Raw genomic sequence first — 17852 nt, 5'->3', positions numbered from 1 at the left:
ATCGGTGCCCAAGAGGAAGCGAGTCCGGCCTGCCCGTGGGAGCCACCTGCCTGCCTCCCGTGCTGGGCAGGTGTTTGGAAGGGTTAAATATTCGCCCCAGATACAGGAGTTCTGGCTGCATCGGGGGGTGGGAGAATCGTCTCCTGGGAGGGGGAGGAGCGCGTGCGCTGGCGTCCCATGAGCTGCATTCTGGGATTGTCCCGGGCGCGTGGGGGGGTTGTTGACAGCCCCCGAGTGCCCCAACCCACTGCCTGCTGGGACGTAGAGTCCTTGGATGTACTGCTCTGTATGGAGCCCCCCAGCATCGAACCTGCTCTTGCCGCTCAAGACTCCCCCCCTCGCCCAGTGCCCGTAAGCTCCGCCATGGCCCAGGCCACCCGAGCAAACCCCTCTACTGCCAAACCAGCCCAACAACCATCCGACCCCAAACTGGTTCCCAGGACCCGGCCCAGAGACCCTCTGATCCCAACCGGCCCCTGCGGCCCAGCCCAGTGACCCCAAACCAGCCCCCACGGCCCGGCCCAGAGACCCTCTGATCCCAACTGGCCCCTGCGGCCCCGCCCAGTGACCCCAAACCAGCCCCCACGGCCCGGCCCAGAGACCCTCTGATCCCAACCGGCCCCTGCGGCCCAGCCCAGTGACCCCAAACCAGCCCCCACAGCCCGGCCCAGAGACCCTCTGATCCCAACCGGCCCCTGTGGCCCAGCCCAGTGACCCCAAACCAGCCCCCACGGCCCGGCCCAGAGACCCTCTGATCCCAACCGGCCCCTGCGGCCCAGCCCAGTGACCCCAAACCAGCCCCCACGGCCCGGCCCAGAGACCCTCTGATCCCAACCGGCCCCTGCGGCCCAGCCCAGTGACCCCAAACCAGCCCCCAAGACCCGGCCCAGAGACCCTCTGATCCCAACCGGCCCCTGCTGCCCAGCCCAGTGACCCCAAACCAGCCCCCACGGCCCGGCCCAGAGACCCTCTGATCCCAACCGGCCCCTGCGGCCCAGCCCAGTGACCCCAAACCAGCCCCCAAGACCTGGCCCAGAGACCCTCTGATCCCAACCGGCCCCTGCGGCCCCGCCCAGTGACCCCAAACCAGCCCCCACGGCCCGGCCCAGAGACCCTCTGATCCCAACCGGCCCCTGCGGCCCAGCCCAGTGACCCCAAACCAGCCTTCATGGCTCAGTCCAGTGACCCTCCGACCCCACACAGGCTCCTGCTGCCCAACCCAGCGACCCTCTGATCCCAAACCGGCCCCCATGGCCCAACCCAGGAATCCTCTGACCCAAACCAGCGACCCTGTTCCGTCCCAGCGACCATCCAACCCCGAACTGGCCCCCGAAGCCCAGCCCAGCAACCCCAAACTGCCCCCCCGACCCAGCCCAGCCCCCCTCCGACCCCAAATCGGCCCCCATGGCCTGGGCCACCGTCCTACCCTAAACTGGGTCTGTGACCCTCTGACCCCAAACCGGCTTTGTGACCCTCTGACCCCAAACCGTCCCCCATGGCCCAGCCCAGTGACCCCGAACCTTCCCCCGCGGCCCGGCCCAGTGACCCTCCAACCCCAAACCGACCCTGGCTCCCAAGTAACCCTACAATAACGAACTGTTCCCCATGGTCCCACATAAAGTGACCCCCGCTGCCCAGTGCTGCCGAGGGCGCAAGCAACAGCCACGCACATACAGAACGGAGGGGAACAGGCGAGTTCAAGGAGCAGCCCCTGGCTGGGAGAAATCCCCCCCGCCCCCACATTTACACTGGTTTGGTCTAACTGCATCCAAATACAATGGCTCGTCCCCCTCCTGCACCCCCATCGCCCCAAATTCAGCAGGGCTCAGTCCAGGCCAGTCTCCCCTTGTGTCCTGGCACAATGCTGGGGAGGCGCGAAGCCCCCCGCCCCCTCTGACTGATGCGCGCTGGCCGCCTGGCATGGCTCCCCCTCCCGTGCCCCTGTCTAGGGTGACCAGACAGCAAGGGTGAATAATTGGGACAGGGGGTGGGGGTAATAGGCACCTATACAAGAAAAAGCCCCAAATATCAGGACTGTCCCTATAAAATCGGGACATCTGGTCACCCTACCCCCGTCACAGGGCCATGCTGTGCCTCGGCCCCCCCCCAGCTGCCCGGTGGCTCTCACAACTCTCTTTGTTTTTCTCTTAACAATGAGGTCAGTGTCTCGGTTCTGAACCGGCCCCGATAACCATCAGAAACCCTATCTGCGCTGCATCCGCTCGCCGACCCCTCGCTCCGCCGCTCAGACACCAGCAGGCACGCCTGGGGGTGGGCGGGGGCAGGGACCGGCCCCACCAGTTAGCCATTAACTTTGGGCCGGGCCTGTCCAGGGCTTTGGGGGAGGGAGAGGAGAATAAGGATGCAGGCAAGGCAGGCCCAGGCCCTGGTACAGCAAACCGGGCAGCTCTGTGGTTCACGGGCACCGGTCCAGGCTGGCTCTGCCAGCACTGCAGAGAACCGGCAAGGAATAGTCACAACACCCCTGTGCCCACCCCTTAGCACAATAGGGCCAGCAACATTCTCGGGGGGCCCTGGGCGTCCGTGTCCCCATTGCCTGGTGGGGGAGCAGAGCCCAGGCTTAGATCCAACCCCTGCCAGACTCAGACGGCACCGTGATGCAGGCATCTTGCCTGAACGGCGGTGGCCCATGAGCCGGCCCTGCAGGGCTGCTGCACAGGGCTCATAAGCAGCATGGGACACCTGGATCCTTGTGTCCCAGGCAGAGGAGTAACTCCAGCAGTGGAGACATGCCAGGGCTTTTATCTATGGGGGTAGCGGGCCACCCCTCCCTAGCGGGGTTCCTCTCCAGGGGGGCTGCAGGCCAGGCTGGTTACTTGGCAATGACAAGGCGCAGGACTTCACTTTGCCCGACTAAGGGACAGGAGGACCCTGCCTGGTTAACGCCTGAGGGGAGGCAGTGTTGCCTAGTGGCTCGAGCACTGGCCCGGGACTCTGGAGAACTAGGTTCTAATCCCACCACTGCCACCGTCTGATTCTGGACAAGTCACTGCCCTGTTCTGTGCCTCAGTTTCCCCATTTTACAGCTGACGCTGTCCTCCTTTGTACGGCGGCTGGAGAGCGACAGACAAGAAGCGCTGCATCCGTAGCCCAGCTCGGTGTTAGTGTTATTAGGCGGAAAGTTGTGCTGGCCCAGGCTGCACTTTGCATGGTTTGAGCAGATGGCCACGGCCAGCGATAGTGGAGATGGCTTGTGGTGCACCTGTAACAGCAAGGTGAGGGGAGCAGGGAGTCCCTCTGAAGAGCGCTTGCTGTTGGGATGTCACTGTAAGCATTGGGTGCACCCATGTTTACCCCAGCAGCCAGGGCAGCCTGCCCCAGAAACTTGGCTGGCCCGGAGTTCCCAAGGCAGATCGGAACTACGCTCCAGCAAAGTGCGACGTCCCCCTAGCTGCCTCCCCGCAGCTCGGGCACAACAAGCAGAGCGAGACAGACAAGCCAGGCCCGGAGCATGCGCCCTGCGGCTTGTCCCCGGGCAGGATGGCAGCCTGTAACCAGACGCTCCGGGGAGGCCGGGCTTTGTTCTTCCTCCCCCCTCCTCAAAGACAACAAAGGAAAATCGACTGAAGGGCGATAGTCACTATCAGGGATGGAGCTGCGATTCCTTCCTCAGTTCTCTGGGCAGAGATAGGAAGGGAGGCGAGCGGCAGAGAAAAGCAGGGCTGGAAATCATCAACACGGCTCGATAAGGGAGCTGCTGAAATGGGAGCAAAAATATTTAGACAATAAATGAAGTATCCGAAAAGCCGCGCGTATCTTTAAGGAATCAATCATCCTGTACCGGGTGTCTGGACATACGGCGCCAAAGGAGAGATAGCCGCTGAAATGGAGAGATAAGGGTTAATCAAGGATTTAATTCGGCAAAGATAAACAGGGTCTGAGCTAAAAAAAAAAAAAAAAGAGAGAGAAAGACACAGCCAAGACTCTTTGTCCCAATATTTCTTGCAAGAACCTTAAAGTTCTGGAAGTTCCCGCCGCCCCCTCCTGGCTTCTGAAGATATGGTGGGGCCTGGCCAAGCCCCCGCAGCGTCGGGCCGGGGCTGGGAGGGAAATCCACGGAGGGCACAGCTGTCACCTCAGCCCATCCTGCTGGAGATGGTGCTGTCTCTGTAAGCTGGGAATCCGCCTCCCCGCGGAGGAGTCACTGAGCTCCCAGCGAGCCAGGCTGGGCCGTGAGACACACAGACGGCACTGCCAGGGCGACTCAAGCGTTGGAACGGCTCGCTGGGCAGGTTTCACCCGGGCTTGGGAGCAGGCTCCCAATCCCGCAGCAAGGACATCTGCTCCCAGCAGCCTGTCTGGTTCAGAGGAGGCTGGGGTGAGGGAATGCCAGGCCATCCCTGCTAGCTTATCTGCCACTCTGCACCCCGCTTCCAAGCTGGCTTTTCCCCTGGTCCTCCCAGTCCATGGAGAAAGGCAGATACTTCTTAGACTGGCAGCCCCCAGAGCCCGTAAGCTCCTGGCAGACGGCGGGCACCATGCAGGTTAAATAACGAGTGGGCTGAATGCAGCACACTCGGGACAGGGGCCTGGAGGCACTGGCTTTATGCCAGGTCTGCCAGTCTGCTCCCACTTTGTACCACCGCCCTTCCCGGGCCTAATGGCCAGTGCTGCAGATCATCTTCCAGAGAGGAGAGTGGAACACGGTCTCCTCGGAGTCACCAGTGCTGCCCCCTGACTGGTTGATGCAGCCGGCTGTGACTCACTGGGATGTTCTTATCTGCCCCCCAGCGGCGGTTCTGTGCTGCTCCTCGCCCTATGCCCAGTGCAGCTCCCTGGGCTACCAGCATCACCCCCCCACAGCAGAAAGGCTCCTTGGGTACCTCGCGAGCTGGGCAGGGGGCTCTGCCAGTGCACGAAAGGGGGCAGAGTCTGGCCAGGCACATGAGTACCACTGGGGACGCGACAGCCTCAGGCCCCCGACTCAGCCTCGTAACTCACAGCCAGGGAGCCTGGCTTGGTTCATTAAAGCAGGTGACTGCTATAGAGACACTCTAGCCCTGCCCCGGGTCTCCCACCCCGTGTGTATTTATGATACCGTACAGCACTCATTGCACCTCCATCCACGGAGCGCCGTGATTTCCAAACACTATACATAAAGCCTCAGACATCGCACGCCGATGTGGGCAGGTCAAGGGCATCCTCTCAATATTAGTCCTGGGGAAACTGAGGCAGAGAAGTGACATAACCGAGGCCACCCTCTGAGTCAGTGGCAGGATCAGGATTAGAATGTGCAACCCACAGGCACAGAGCGCGTGAGGCTGCTCGGCATCCCTGCACCCTCTCAGGTAGGACACCAAGCCTGAGCCAAAAGGTCCGTGTCCCTTCAGCCCCTCTGGGAACTGAGACACCACGACTGCCCTCCTGAAAGGCATCACTGTCGTGTGTCTGGCTCTTTTATTTTCCAGTGGCAACTGGGATCCAAACTCTGTGTTTGTGCTAGTTCTGTGCAGAAACCCTGCTTGCAGTTTAGATCGATCCTTGTATAGCGCCCGTGGTCTTTGTTAGGCCATCCCTCTCTCCAGGAACCTTTCGACACTGGCTCCCTCGGCTCCCTCAGACCAGAAGAGAAACCCTGTGCTCTCAGAGACATGCACCGTGACAATGCACACACAACAACAGTAGGTGGATGTGCAACTGCAGCTGGCAGGTATCCATGCATTTGCTTGAAAATATGGCCCATGACATTACATGTACGAGACCAGATGAGTGTGTTACCAAAGCATCGCAAGTTCTTCTACAGTCACACATGCTCCTCCTACCCTCCCCCGGGCCAGACTGGGGCAAACTATTGGCAGCGAACAATCTCTTTGTTGAATTTGGCTGTTGATTTTTTGTGTGAATTGCCTGGCTCAGCTCCCATGAGTTTGGGTGCACTGGCAGCTACTGGACAAACGTCCAATGGAAAAACCACATTGTCCACAAACTTCACTGTGAGGATCCAGCAGTCGCTATTTGAACCGGGAACAGTTCTGCCTGGCCGTAGGGCACACGGCACTCTTGCAGTTCCCTGACTGGATGAACGTAACTCCGAGTACCTTGCAATTGTGTATTTGCAGGGCTGGGGTGGCCCAGGCTCCCAAGTGTGCAGAGAGGCCTGACACGGTGAACGGGATGTGTGCCGCGGATAGTCCTGCTGCGGGGACGCACGGTGGCACCCTCACTGGGAGCTGGGTGGCGATCACCGAGCCCTTTGGGAATGCCGGGTGGCTTGCCCTGTACTGCAGCTCTGCCTGGGGCATTTTAATAGAGCCGGAGGGGAAAACCTGCAGCGGAAGCTCCCACCCACCGGTCCCCTGGCTCCCTTTTGGGACACACCAATGCCAGATACGTTCCCTGGTGTGTCCCTCTGGCTGGTCCCGCCCTCCCTGCGTCTGTGGCAGTCCGGTGTGAGGCCTCCGCGCACACTCCTGCCAGCCACCTCACCCACTGGCTGCTCTCGGAGAGCGAGAACACAAGTGGCCGAGACAGCCACAGCACGGCCCTTGAAAAGGTGAATGAGCGTTGGGGAGCCATTTCTGCAATATTCCCCCAGGTCTAGACAGGTGCAGGTTCCTGGGGGCAGGGAGCTGTAGGTTTGTCAGTCTATGAAGTGCCAAGGGCACCTGTAGAATCTGGACCCGTGCTGAAGAACAGGAGGCAACAATGGATTGTGCTCGTTGGCAGAAGCCGGTGAATCCCAGGCGTGCTGCTCTGATCCTGGGGCCATTCCTGCCCCGATGTCCCCGACACCCTACAGGAAGCCTCTGGCATATTCTGCAAGTGCGGACAGAGCTTCCAAGCAGACTAATAAAAGTTTGTGCAGTGCCTGGAAGATCTATCATCCTATGGAGCTGGCCAGGCCGATCACAACGTCACGCGTCTGATCAAGAGTACTACAGACAAAGAAGAAATTCTAGTGGGGAGGGGGACATGCTCCCCCCGCAGTACATCTGTGAAATGGGGACGGGGGCGCACAGCGAGAGACAACAGGGCGGAACAAGTTTGGCTTGGGTCTCTGCACCACTGACAGCGGTGGAGTCAGAAATTAAGCCCAGCAGGTAGGAAGCTCCAGCTGGGATTTCAAAAGAGATCACAGGTCTGTTCATCAGCGCACTTCTAAAGCCTGCTGCTGCTGTGATACAGCCCTGCCAGGGTCGGCATTAATGAGATGAACGGAACAGGAGAGATGGCAGCTCGCGTCTCGCGTGTGAACGGCCACATTCCGGCACCAGGGAACTGGGGCCTCGGCTTCGTGTTATAATTACACCCAGGTGTTTGGGAGGGACTGGGGGAAAAGGGAGTCAGGCATGCACAAGCCTGGGAGACAGCCGGTGCGGTGGGAAAAGCAAACCTTAAGCCTTGTGCCAAACTGCAGCTTGGGGACAGAACCAGGATGACTTTGTTGTAACGGTTTATCAGCAAGAACAAACGCAGCCCATCCATCATCTTGACCAGACCTGTGCACTGGGCCCGGCCTTTTCTCAAGGGGGGCTGTGTGCGTGAGACGTTAACCCCTTTCAGTCACTCGCAGAGGGACGGAGCAATTCTCAAGAGCCTGCCAAAGTGAGCGACGAGTAATCTCATCGCCACAGCCAGCCACAGCTCGCACCAAACCTCGCAAGAAAGGCTTCCAAAGAGGGGACCGATGCCCCACAAGAAGGCATCTTCCAGGCACCATCCGTCACCACCGAAGACTAAAGCGTACGTCAGCCGCGGTGCTTCTCCAGGGGACGGGTGTGCGCGTGTGAGGGAGGGAGATACCAGTTGAGACAGTCACTGAGGAACAGCATATCCACAGTGCACAGATTGTGGTAGGGAGGGAAATTCCTGCCAGAGTCTAGATCTGGAGCCAACTAAGTCCTCCTGCCTGTAACTCTAACTCTTCCCTCCAACCGCCCCTCTTTGGAAGAGATTTACATCCTGTTTCCACCACCACCATTTTAAATAGGCAAACAGGAGAGAATTCGCTGGCGCCCTTTAGCTGATGGGGTATTGACAGGTACAATGGCCTCTCCCTAGAGAGGGTCTAGGGGACTGCATGCTGAATGGGGAGCTCCTGGGCAGAGCTGGTTTTCCCTAGATTTCTTGGCAGGGAAAAGTGTTTGATTAAAAAAAATAAATCAAACCAATGATTGATAGTTCCCATTGGCTGAAACCCGGGGTTACAGCACGTGAGATCGGCGATAGCCATGCAGAGACTGTCCATGGATAAGACAATGGTTCATGGGATTTTTCCTCTGGGGAAGGGGGGGAAAAGCCCTTTTTTAAATGAAAAGAGGGTTGGTTTGAAAACTTGGGGTCAGTGCTGCCCCCTGCAGGCCAAGCCCAACTCTGGCGGCTCCTGGTGCCCCAGCTGCCCCACTCTTGGGGTTGTGAGGAGCCCGTCCGGGGGTCTCTGTGGACAAGCAGAGGGATCCCACACCCTGACCCGCCAGTCTCTGCTGGGGCCTGTGTGTAGCTGCTGTCCGCACTGTTCCTGCCTAGGAGCTTCAACCTCCTGAATGAGACATTCCAGGCTGCATCTCTATGGCTAGGACCATTCCAGGAGCCACCACCGTGACCTGGACACAACCCCTGGAGATACCAGAGCCAGCCAGGAGCATGACAATGCCTGCGTTCCTCCAGCTCATTCCATGGTGCTGCCTTGTCAGGCTTAAGTGCCGGTAACCAGGGCATTTGCTGATATGTAAATAAGGCAATATACTGGCAAATATGTAAATCAGGGCCACAAGTCATTTGCATAAACTCTCTGAGCCGTCAGCCTTAACACGGACGGACATCTCGCATGCATTTTATGAAGGAATAAAAAACGGACAGTGACGGCACCGGGCAAAAATACCACCATCCCTGAGCTGGTCTGGAGATGCCACAGCAAGGAAACCCCCAGAGTGCTGCTGCAGGGCTGGTTCTCCCATGGAGGGGACAGAGGCCCTGGCAGACCTCGCCCAGACCAGCTGCATGGGGCCCAAACAATGGGAGCAGAGAGTGGTTCTTACCGTCTCGCTCTGCCCTGGAGACGCTGGCTCGCTGTGGATATTCCCTGGGTACGGCCCCCAGGACAATCCCTCCGGCAGGCTCCGCCTAGCACGCACTCTGCTCTCCCCCTCCACCGTGACCAGCTCCAGCTCATCTGGGGAGAGAGAGGACAAGAGGAGGGTGAGGAAGGGGCCCAGATTCACCCTGCTGCCCCATGACAGCCGGCAGCATTCAAAGGGCACAGCAGTAACCCGTCAAAGCCAAGCCCAACTGAAGAGCATTGCCTGCCTTCCAGACTACAAATGGTCCTCGTTAAACAGGAACAAAGTCAGACCTTTGCTTGGCGATTTAAATACATGTAAGTAACCGACTTCTCATGGGACCTGCAGCCCATCGGGAAGCAGGTGAGCGTCGGGGCCTGTTTGCAGGAGATTTCCAGGTCAGTTTGGTAGAGTCAAGAGATTCTCAGCTGGTTCAGAGAAGGATCAACTTCTGGGTGCTTTGCTGCATGGAATCAGCAGCCCTTCCTGTTTACCAAGCACTGCGTTCTCTTTCAATCTGAGCGACATGTCAATTCCCTCTGGAAATGTCTAGGGATTAACTAGGTGTGGCTGAGGGGGGGAATGTGTGTAACACGGATACGCAGCTGCCTAAACCCAACAGTGCTTGTGTTCTGCACAGCTGGGGCAGACGGGGACAGAAATATCTTCTGGTGCCTGGAGCCGGCCCTGCCAGGTGTGCACAGCCCAGCCCGGTGCTGCTGCCGGGGCACAAAGCGTCAGGCAAGGTCAAGTCCGAAAGGCCTTGTCTACAGTGCGACTTTTGAGCAAGTTGGCTCTAGCCAGGTGCAGACGGGCGACTGGCATTTTTAACCACTGTGGTGTGCAAATGAGCAGGACAACGTTACCCGGTGGTGAGGACACCTGAGGCCAGACTACGGCAGTGCCCTCATCTTTGCTAGCAGAATAACGGCAGAGCTGTGATAATTCTCAGTCTAGTACCAGCCCAAGGCAAACAGTGCTATCTAGCAAAGCCTCTTCCCCAGTGCTGGAGCAGGGAGGGTCCTGCCACTCGCCCTGTTCCCACGTAAAGCCATCCTGAGCCACAGAAACCTAAACACACCGCTGCTCCTGCCAGTGATCGTCAGGAACAAGAGAACCAGAACCATCTTTCCACTCAAGGCAACAGCAGGGAACTGCAGCCCATGCTCAAGGGAAGGATTATGTGTGTAAATGCAGGGACTCACGCTCACATGCAGGGGATCAGACTGATCCGTACATATTTGGGGCTGGGGTCCTGCAGGGGTCAGTCCTGGGTCCGGTACTATTCAGTATTGTCATTCAGGACTTCGATAACAGAGTGGAGAGGATGCTTATAAAATCTGCAGCTGACACCAAGCTGGGAGGGGTTGCTAGCACTTTGGAGGACAGGATTAGAATTCAAAATGACCTGGACAAATAAGAGAATTGGTCCGAAATCAACCAGATGACAGGCAATATAGAAAAGTGCAACGTCCTTCACTTAGGAAGGAAAAAATCAAACACACCAACAAAGTGGGGGCTAACTGGCCAGGCAGGAGTGCTGCTGGAAAGGATCTGGGGGTTACAGCCAGCGAATCACAAACTGAATACAAGTCAACAAGGTGATGCTGTTGCGAAGAAAGGCTACTATCATTCTGGGGTGTATTAACAAGGAGGTCATTGTCCTGCTCTATTCGGCACTGGTGAGGCCTCAGCTGGAGTCCTGTGTCCAGTTCTGGGTGCCAGACTTGAGCAAAGATGTGGATAAATTGGAGAGAGCTCAGAGGAGAGCAACAAAAATAATAAAAGGTTTAGAAACCCTGAGCACCGATGAGGAAAGGTTAAAAAAAACTGGGCCTGTTTAGTCTTGTGAAAAGAAGGCTGAGTTGGGACCTGATAACGTATTTGGAGACAGTTAAGTGCTGTTATGCAGTGGACAGGGATCAATTGTTCTCCGTGTCCACTGAAGGCAGGGCAAGAAGTAATGGGCTTAATTTGCAGTAAGGGAGATTTAGGCTACATAGCAGGAAAACCTTTCTAACTCTAAGGATAGTTACGCTCTGGAATAGGCTTCCAAGGGAGGTTGTGGAATCCCCATTGTTGGAAGTTTTTAAGAACCGGTTGGACAGACACCTGCCAGGGATGGTCTAGGTTTACTTGGTCCTGCCTCAATACATGACGATCTCTCTAGGCCCCTTCCAGCCCTGACATTTCTGTGATTCTATGAAATCATTTTCACCTGGGGCACATTTCCAGACAGCTTGGGTTTGCTTTGCTTCACGCCTTCCTCTGGACCTCTGAGCAGGGATCTCTGAGCTGGGATCTCCTGCTAGGGTCAGGACAGTGTGCCCTACAGGATCACGGCTCTTGGTGGGACTCGGTCTCTCCTATCGGCCTGTTTTTCCACAGCATCTTTCAAATCTAACTCCACATATCACATTGATTTGCACTACGTCAATGCCTCTCACCATGAAAGAGGCTGTGCCCAGGTGCTCATGTCTGCATCCATGGCAGAACATGGAGTGAAAAGCCTCTTCCATCACGCACCCCGGCATTCCATCACAAGGGAGGCAGTAGGAGCCATTTCACTTCCGAGAACCCTAAGTCGAGGCAGCTTCAGGGCTTAATGGCCTTGATGATCTGATAAGTTTCTAGGTTTAATGGGTTAGATAACATGTAAATACACTATGAAGGCTGCTCTAAAATGTTTTAACTGCGCTTTTGTCTTTCCAAGTGCAGATAAGACGGCAGCAAACCAACACTCAAATGTGTGCTAAATGGAGGCCCCATCACCCCACTCAGCAGGGTTAAAGTGACGACGCCAATGGAAAGGGGACAGCTATTGCATCCCCAGAAAACCTGCACCGAGAGAGAGAGATTCATGGAGTCCAAGGCCAGACGGGACCATTGTGATCATCTAGTCTGACCTCTTGCATAGTGCAGGCCACAGAACCTCCCCAAAATAATTCCCAGAGCCGAGCTTTTAGAAAAACAGCCCATCTGGTTTTAAAAATGGCCAGCGACGGAGAATCCACCACAACCCTAGGTAAGTTGTTCCAATGACTAGTTACTTTCACTGTTAAACATTTACACCTTATTTCCAGTCTGAATTGGTCTGGCTTCAACTTCCAAGAGTTGGATCCTGTTAGACCTTTCTCTGCTAGACTGAAGAGCCCATTATCAAGTATGTGTTCCCTACTTAGGTACTTATAGACTATCAAAGTCACCCCTTCACCTTCTCTTTGTTCAGCTAACTCCTGTAATCATTCTTGTGGCTCTTCTCTGAACCCTCTCCAATTTAGCAACGTCCTTCTTGAATTGTCAACACCAGAACTGGACACGGTTTTCCAGCAGTGGTTGCACCACTGCCCAACAGAGCGGTAAAATAATCTCTCTACTCCTACTCAAGATTCCTCTGTTTATACATTCGAGGATCACATTAGCTCTTTTGGCCACAGTGTCACACATTCGGCAGATTATTCACTATGACTTCCAACTCCTTTTTGGAGTCATTGCTTCTCAGGATAAAGTCCCCCATCCCGTAAGTATGGCCGACATCCTTTGTTCCTAGATGTAGACATTGGTGTTTAGCCATATTAAAACGCCTATTGTTTGCCTGAGCCCAGCTTAGCAAGCGATCCAAATCACTCTTCATCAGTGGCCTGTCCTCTTTGTTATTTACCACTCCAATTTTTGCATCAGCAGCAAACTTTATCAGTGATGATTTTTTGTTTCTTCCAGGTCATTGATAAAAATGTTAAGTAGCCAAGCACCAATCCCTGCAAGACTCCACTCGCAACACACCCGTTCAAGATATTTCCTTGTTTAGAATGACACTTTGAGACCTATCAGTTAGCCAGTTTTTAATCCATTTAATCTATGCCATGTTAATTTCAGATCGTTCCAGTTTTTTAAATCAAAATGTCATGGGTACCAAGTCAAACGCCTTGCAGAACTCTAAGTATATTACATCACCACTATTATCTTTATCAATCATACCTGTAATCTCTCTCTCAAAAAAAGATATCCAGTTAGTTGGACAGGATCAGTTTTCCCAAAACCCATGATGATTGGCATTGATACCTTTAATTCTTTATGAATTGAGTCCCAGATCAGCCGCTCCATTATCTTGCCTGGATCAATGTCAGGTTAACAGGCCTATGATTACCCGGGTCATCCCGTTTACTCTTTTAAAATATTGGCACAACTTTTGTTTTCTTTAGAAATGTCCCCGGTGTCCCAAGGCTTATTGAAAAGACTGCTGTACATGCAGGCTGCCCTCTGGTGAAGCTGACCTGGCTGCGGCCCCGCCTGGCTCTCCATGACATGGGCTGGTGACTGTCAATGAAATCAAATCGCTCATTTTGCTCTGAACACCCATGCAGATTATCCTGGAGGTGGTGGGAGGAAAGGCAGAGATTCCAGCCTCTGAGCACTTACTGTGTCAGGAGAGGTACAGAACAGTTCTGCTGTATCGACTGATCCCGGCCCCCTCTTCATGGCTGGGCCCTCAGCTGGGTTTGAAACCTCTGATCTTCAGAGATGAAAATCTAAGCTTATTGTTTGAGCTAAGGGAGCAACTCTATTCACTGCTAGCAGCAATATATTCTTAACCTCTTAAAAGGAGCCAGCCTCAGAGGCAGGCAAAGGCCCACGCTTTCCTAAAATTGGTTTTACACTCAATAAAGATGGACTTTCCAATTGCAATAAACCAGAGGGAAAAAAAAGAAACAGAGACTCCATAGACCACGTTGGCCAGATTTTCAAAGTTAGGGGTGTGCAATTATACATACATTTATGCATACTCAATTTGCATATGCAAATACAGCACTAACACACACACACACACTCACTCAGAGCCACTTATAAACCCACATCAGGTGTCTGTATGCCCAGCTCCCCCAGCCTGGCCCTGGATCGGTCTAATGCAGAGTTGAATGTTGAAACATTCTGGATTGAGATTTGTCCGTGCTCCCTCTCAGCTATTAAAAGACACTCAATGTTGGTGAGGTCTCCACTACCTGCCAGCTCCTTTTCCTGCCTGGATCTGCCTCTCCAGTCTATCATGTCTATCGATGGCATCATCCGCCCCACTGGAAATTCAGCCCAGCCATGGGATCCGGCAGGCCAAGGGGAGGAGGCGGGGCTTCTCTGAAGGCAAGTTGCTTTAGAATTAGAAACACCATGAGGCAAAAATAATGTGCCGGTTGGATAGCTCAGAGCCTGATGAGGGGTTTATTACCCAGCGGGTCTCTCTGCACTCAGGGTGTTGGCAGCTCAATGTCTGTATCCTCAGAGCTGGGGTTATTTCAGGAGAATTACGGCACTACGGGGCATCATCCACGAGGGAATGCCTGGCTAGGAGGGGCTGATTAATCTGAGCTGGTCCTCGGTCCACACCAGACTCAGCTGCCTCCTTCTAGGTCTCATCTCCATGAGCTACGAACCTTGCAGAAGAGCAGAGGTGCGGTTTCCGCCTGGGGACTGCCCAAGCTCTAACCATTGTGGTGTCGGAGCGCCTCGCACACAGCGCTGCTGGGAGGGCAGAATCACCATCCCTGCTGTATAGGAAAGCGGCTCAGCACCTCCCCCAGGGCAGTGTCTTTGGGATCACACTCCTCCAGGGCTCAAGGGCAGCAGCAGCCACCAGGCAGCTCCAACGCCATCACAGATGCGTGTCCTTTCAACGCGGTTGCTCGGTGAGATCCCCGGCGCCTGCTGCCTAGGCCGGCCCTTTGTGGGCTTGGGCTCCCACGGATCAAATCAGTCCAAAGCTGCCTTCCCGGCCAGCCACTGGAGCCTGTGATGAGAAACCGCCCCCAGTTCAATTTCGGAGCCCCCTGTCCACGTGGGGCTACCTCTCCCAATCACCCCACTCCCGCTCCCTGCCGCTCTGCCCGCTGACTAGGAGTGAGCTTTAGCAGAGGGAAGCCTCTCCTCAGACGCTTTATAGCGGGGCGTGGCTTTGCTTTCTGGGGGGTGGGGTTAAATACAGCCTCCAGCATGGGGCCGACTGGCTCCTCTTTTGGGGTGGGGCTGGGGGATCAGAAGCATCTTTCCTGTAGCTGTCAGAGAACCTTCCAGGTTTGCTCCTTCCACTTTTCTCCCTGAGGGTGGCTCTGATCCGAGAGGTCTCTCTCCCTCCGAAGCATGGGATCAGCCCAGAAGGTGCGAGCCGAACACCCTCGGCCCGCAAGCTGTTGGCAGAAGCGGTGACGTCAGGAGAAGCCAGACAGGTCCTAAGCCAGCCCCTGGCTTGTTTCCTCCATAGTTCAGTGCAGGACGGTCCACTGCTCAAGCTCACACAGCGGGGGTGGCAGCGGCGGCTATAGGACCCAGGGGTCCTGACTCTGTTCTGTGCACGACTAGCTAATGCTTCTCTCAGACATTATCCTCCTACAGGCGAAAGGGACTCAGGCTACATTTGTATCTTAGGGTTTATACTGATTTAGGAAATTAACACGGTGATGGTGCTGCCCGTCCAGTGTCCCATCAGCATGTCCCTGCTGCCTGGGCCTCCTTAGGTACCATTACAAACCAGCTTCGCTCTGGGACGAGAGGATTAGGGGAGGACAGAATAAAGCCACATCTCTCTGGCAAGAAGAGGCAGAAGGACAAGGGGAAAGAGCAGAGGAAACAGACCCCCTGGCCTCGCCTCTCCTGGGAGCTCCCAGCCACATGGGACCTCTTGCTGTTAATGAGCCTTTGAAGAGCTCAATTGGATTTGCTGCTTTGACACAAGCCCTGCTTTATTTCCCCGCTCTTGAAGGTGAGAAGGGCAGAGGCGGCAGCCACCCGCCCATCTAATCCCTGGCTCCCGGAGGAGTGTGAAGGACTCTGAAGGGCAGGTGCTGGGCACAGCAGGAGCTACTCCCCACCCCATACCCCTCTCCCCCGGGGGATACTGAGAAAAGGGAACAAAACCCAGCAGGAACAAGGAGGGAAAAGCAACCGAATCCACAGTCCCTTCCAATCAGAGCCGGGCCAAGGAGGGAAGGACTCCGAATCCATTCGGATCAGGCTAAGGGCTGGGGCTCGGGTTCCAGCCAGAATCAGAGCTAGGAGTTGACAGGGCTGAAACCCCTGCGCTGGGCCCCAAACGGTGGAAATCTCGGGGGGAATGAGATGGTCTCACAAGATTTCTGCCATCTGGAAACACAGCGAACCTGGTCTGGCAGAGCCAGGACACTTCCCTTTGCTGATCCAATCCTGGCCAGAAACCAGGGGTAGGACTCACATCCAGAGGCACAAATGTGAACATGCTCCCCCTTGAAGAAAAGACATGGGGGGGTGGGGTGGGGGGTGGAATGGGGCTCCAGACACACAGCGCTGGCCTGGGCCCATCAGGGCAGAGCTACAAGTTTACCACCAGCAGAGGAAAATACAGAGGGTGAAAGCGGCAGTATCCCTGCCTACGACGCTGTCCTACAGGCAGAGCTTCCGCTCCTCACGCCGTAGCCTTGATTCACTTGGGAGGAACCACCAGCCGCGCACGGCTCCTCTCACGCTCTGGGCACGCCAGGAAGAGCCCCTCTTCCATCAGTGGACTGGTCCTGGGTGCCAAGGTCCGACTAGTGAAGAGATTCTGTACCTGTCAAACCAGCTCCGGGGTCTGCGGCACAGAAACACCCCAGGGCTGGCGATGGAAGAGCACTGCCGACAGCCTGGCAGTTAGGGCATTGGCAAGGGATGTGGGAGAGACCCAAGCTCAAATCGCTGCTCTGCCTGGTTCAGTGGCACTATCAGTTTCAAGCTGTTCTGCTTTGTATCAATAATTAAATTTTCATTGGGCCAGAGAGCACAAGACTATTCGGCGGTTCTGGGGTCTCTCTCGTTTTGACCTGGACCTGAGAAACCTTCCCACCAAAAGTTTGGTCTCAACAGAGACCTTCCTGGGAAACGTTTCAGTTTTGATGGCTCAGTATTTTCAGCCCTGTGGGCGGATGAGGAAGGGTTGTTGACAAATTCCTGACCAGTTTGACTTATGGCTACCACTTGTGGAGAGGGCAAAATGCAGCCAGCACTGGAGGGGAGAAGAGGTCATGCTGAGATAACTGAAAAGCCAAGGGTGAGGAATAAAGGGGTGATTGGGGGGGGGAGGTTAGACACCCTATCAGCTCCCAAACGAAACCTGCTGCAAGGACACTGCCTGTAGAACTGGGCAGAACAGGGTCTCTTTGGGGATTACTCTATGGCCACCTTCCCTAGGGTCTCTTTCGCCTGCATCTCCTCCATTAAACTTTATGGACTCTGCTCAGAAAACAGCAGCCAAGCACATGTCTCCTTCCTCCAGTCAGTCCCATCCCCCTCTCCGAGAGCGTCCAGGCCCACCCTGCCGGCCTCCCTGCTCCCCAGCCCCACACAGCCACACTTCCCTTTGGTGGCAAGATTTGCATTTCCCAGCGGCACTTGGGCACCGCGTGATGCTGGAGCAGCTTCTGTTCCTGCGCATTGGAGCAACAGAGCCGGGCTCCGAGTTCCCATTTCCCAGGGTACAAATTGAAACACTCCTCGGGAATGGCCGGCCCTAGCGCACGCAGGGGACTTGCCCACTCTGCCCCGGCACGAGACCTGCCACTACACAGGGAATTCTCTGAGCCAGCCTCAAACCCCGGGAGAAGAGGCTCATTGCAGAGACAGGCACCATCTGAGCCACGGGGCAGGTGCTGAACCGTGAGGGGCCCAGGCCCTGCTGCTGGGCTCCAGAAGCACCGGCCGTGCTGCAGAGAGCCGAGCTCTGGGGAAGGGACAGCTTCACTCTCACGCGTCCATTCCCGGGGCAACAAGAGCACAACCTTGCCTGGCTCTGGAGGGGCTGAGGCTCCCCAGCTCTCCTGGGCCGGTGAGAAGGGG

The 17852-nt window shown here is 55.7% G+C and overlaps 1 protein-coding gene across 2 annotated transcripts in view; it reads right to left on the bottom strand.

The window, feature by feature from the left end:
* The window catches only part of ZFPM1 (zinc finger protein, FOG family member 1), a 124745-nt gene that overhangs the window by 12774 nt on the left and 94119 nt on the right, over window positions 1–17852 (bottom strand). Inside the window, exon 4 of one of the 2 annotated variants that reach the window (XM_039503779.1) lies at window positions 9000–9133. The exons of the other annotated variant lie outside the window; for it this stretch is intronic. Coding sequence (XP_039359713.1) covers window positions 9000–9133 — 134 coding nt within the window. The remainder of the gene's footprint in view (window positions 1–8999; window positions 9134–17852) is intronic. 2 annotated transcript variants of the gene reach the window in all.

Source organism: Mauremys reevesii, linkage group 16 (genome assembly GCF_016161935.1).
Source record: "Mauremys reevesii isolate NIE-2019 linkage group 16, ASM1616193v1, whole genome shotgun sequence".
In the NCBI taxonomy this organism is placed as follows: Eukaryota; Metazoa; Chordata; order Testudines; family Geoemydidae; genus Mauremys; species Mauremys reevesii.
Note: the sequence above shows the minus strand (reverse complement) of the source record. Positions and strands in the feature narration are given on the sequence as shown.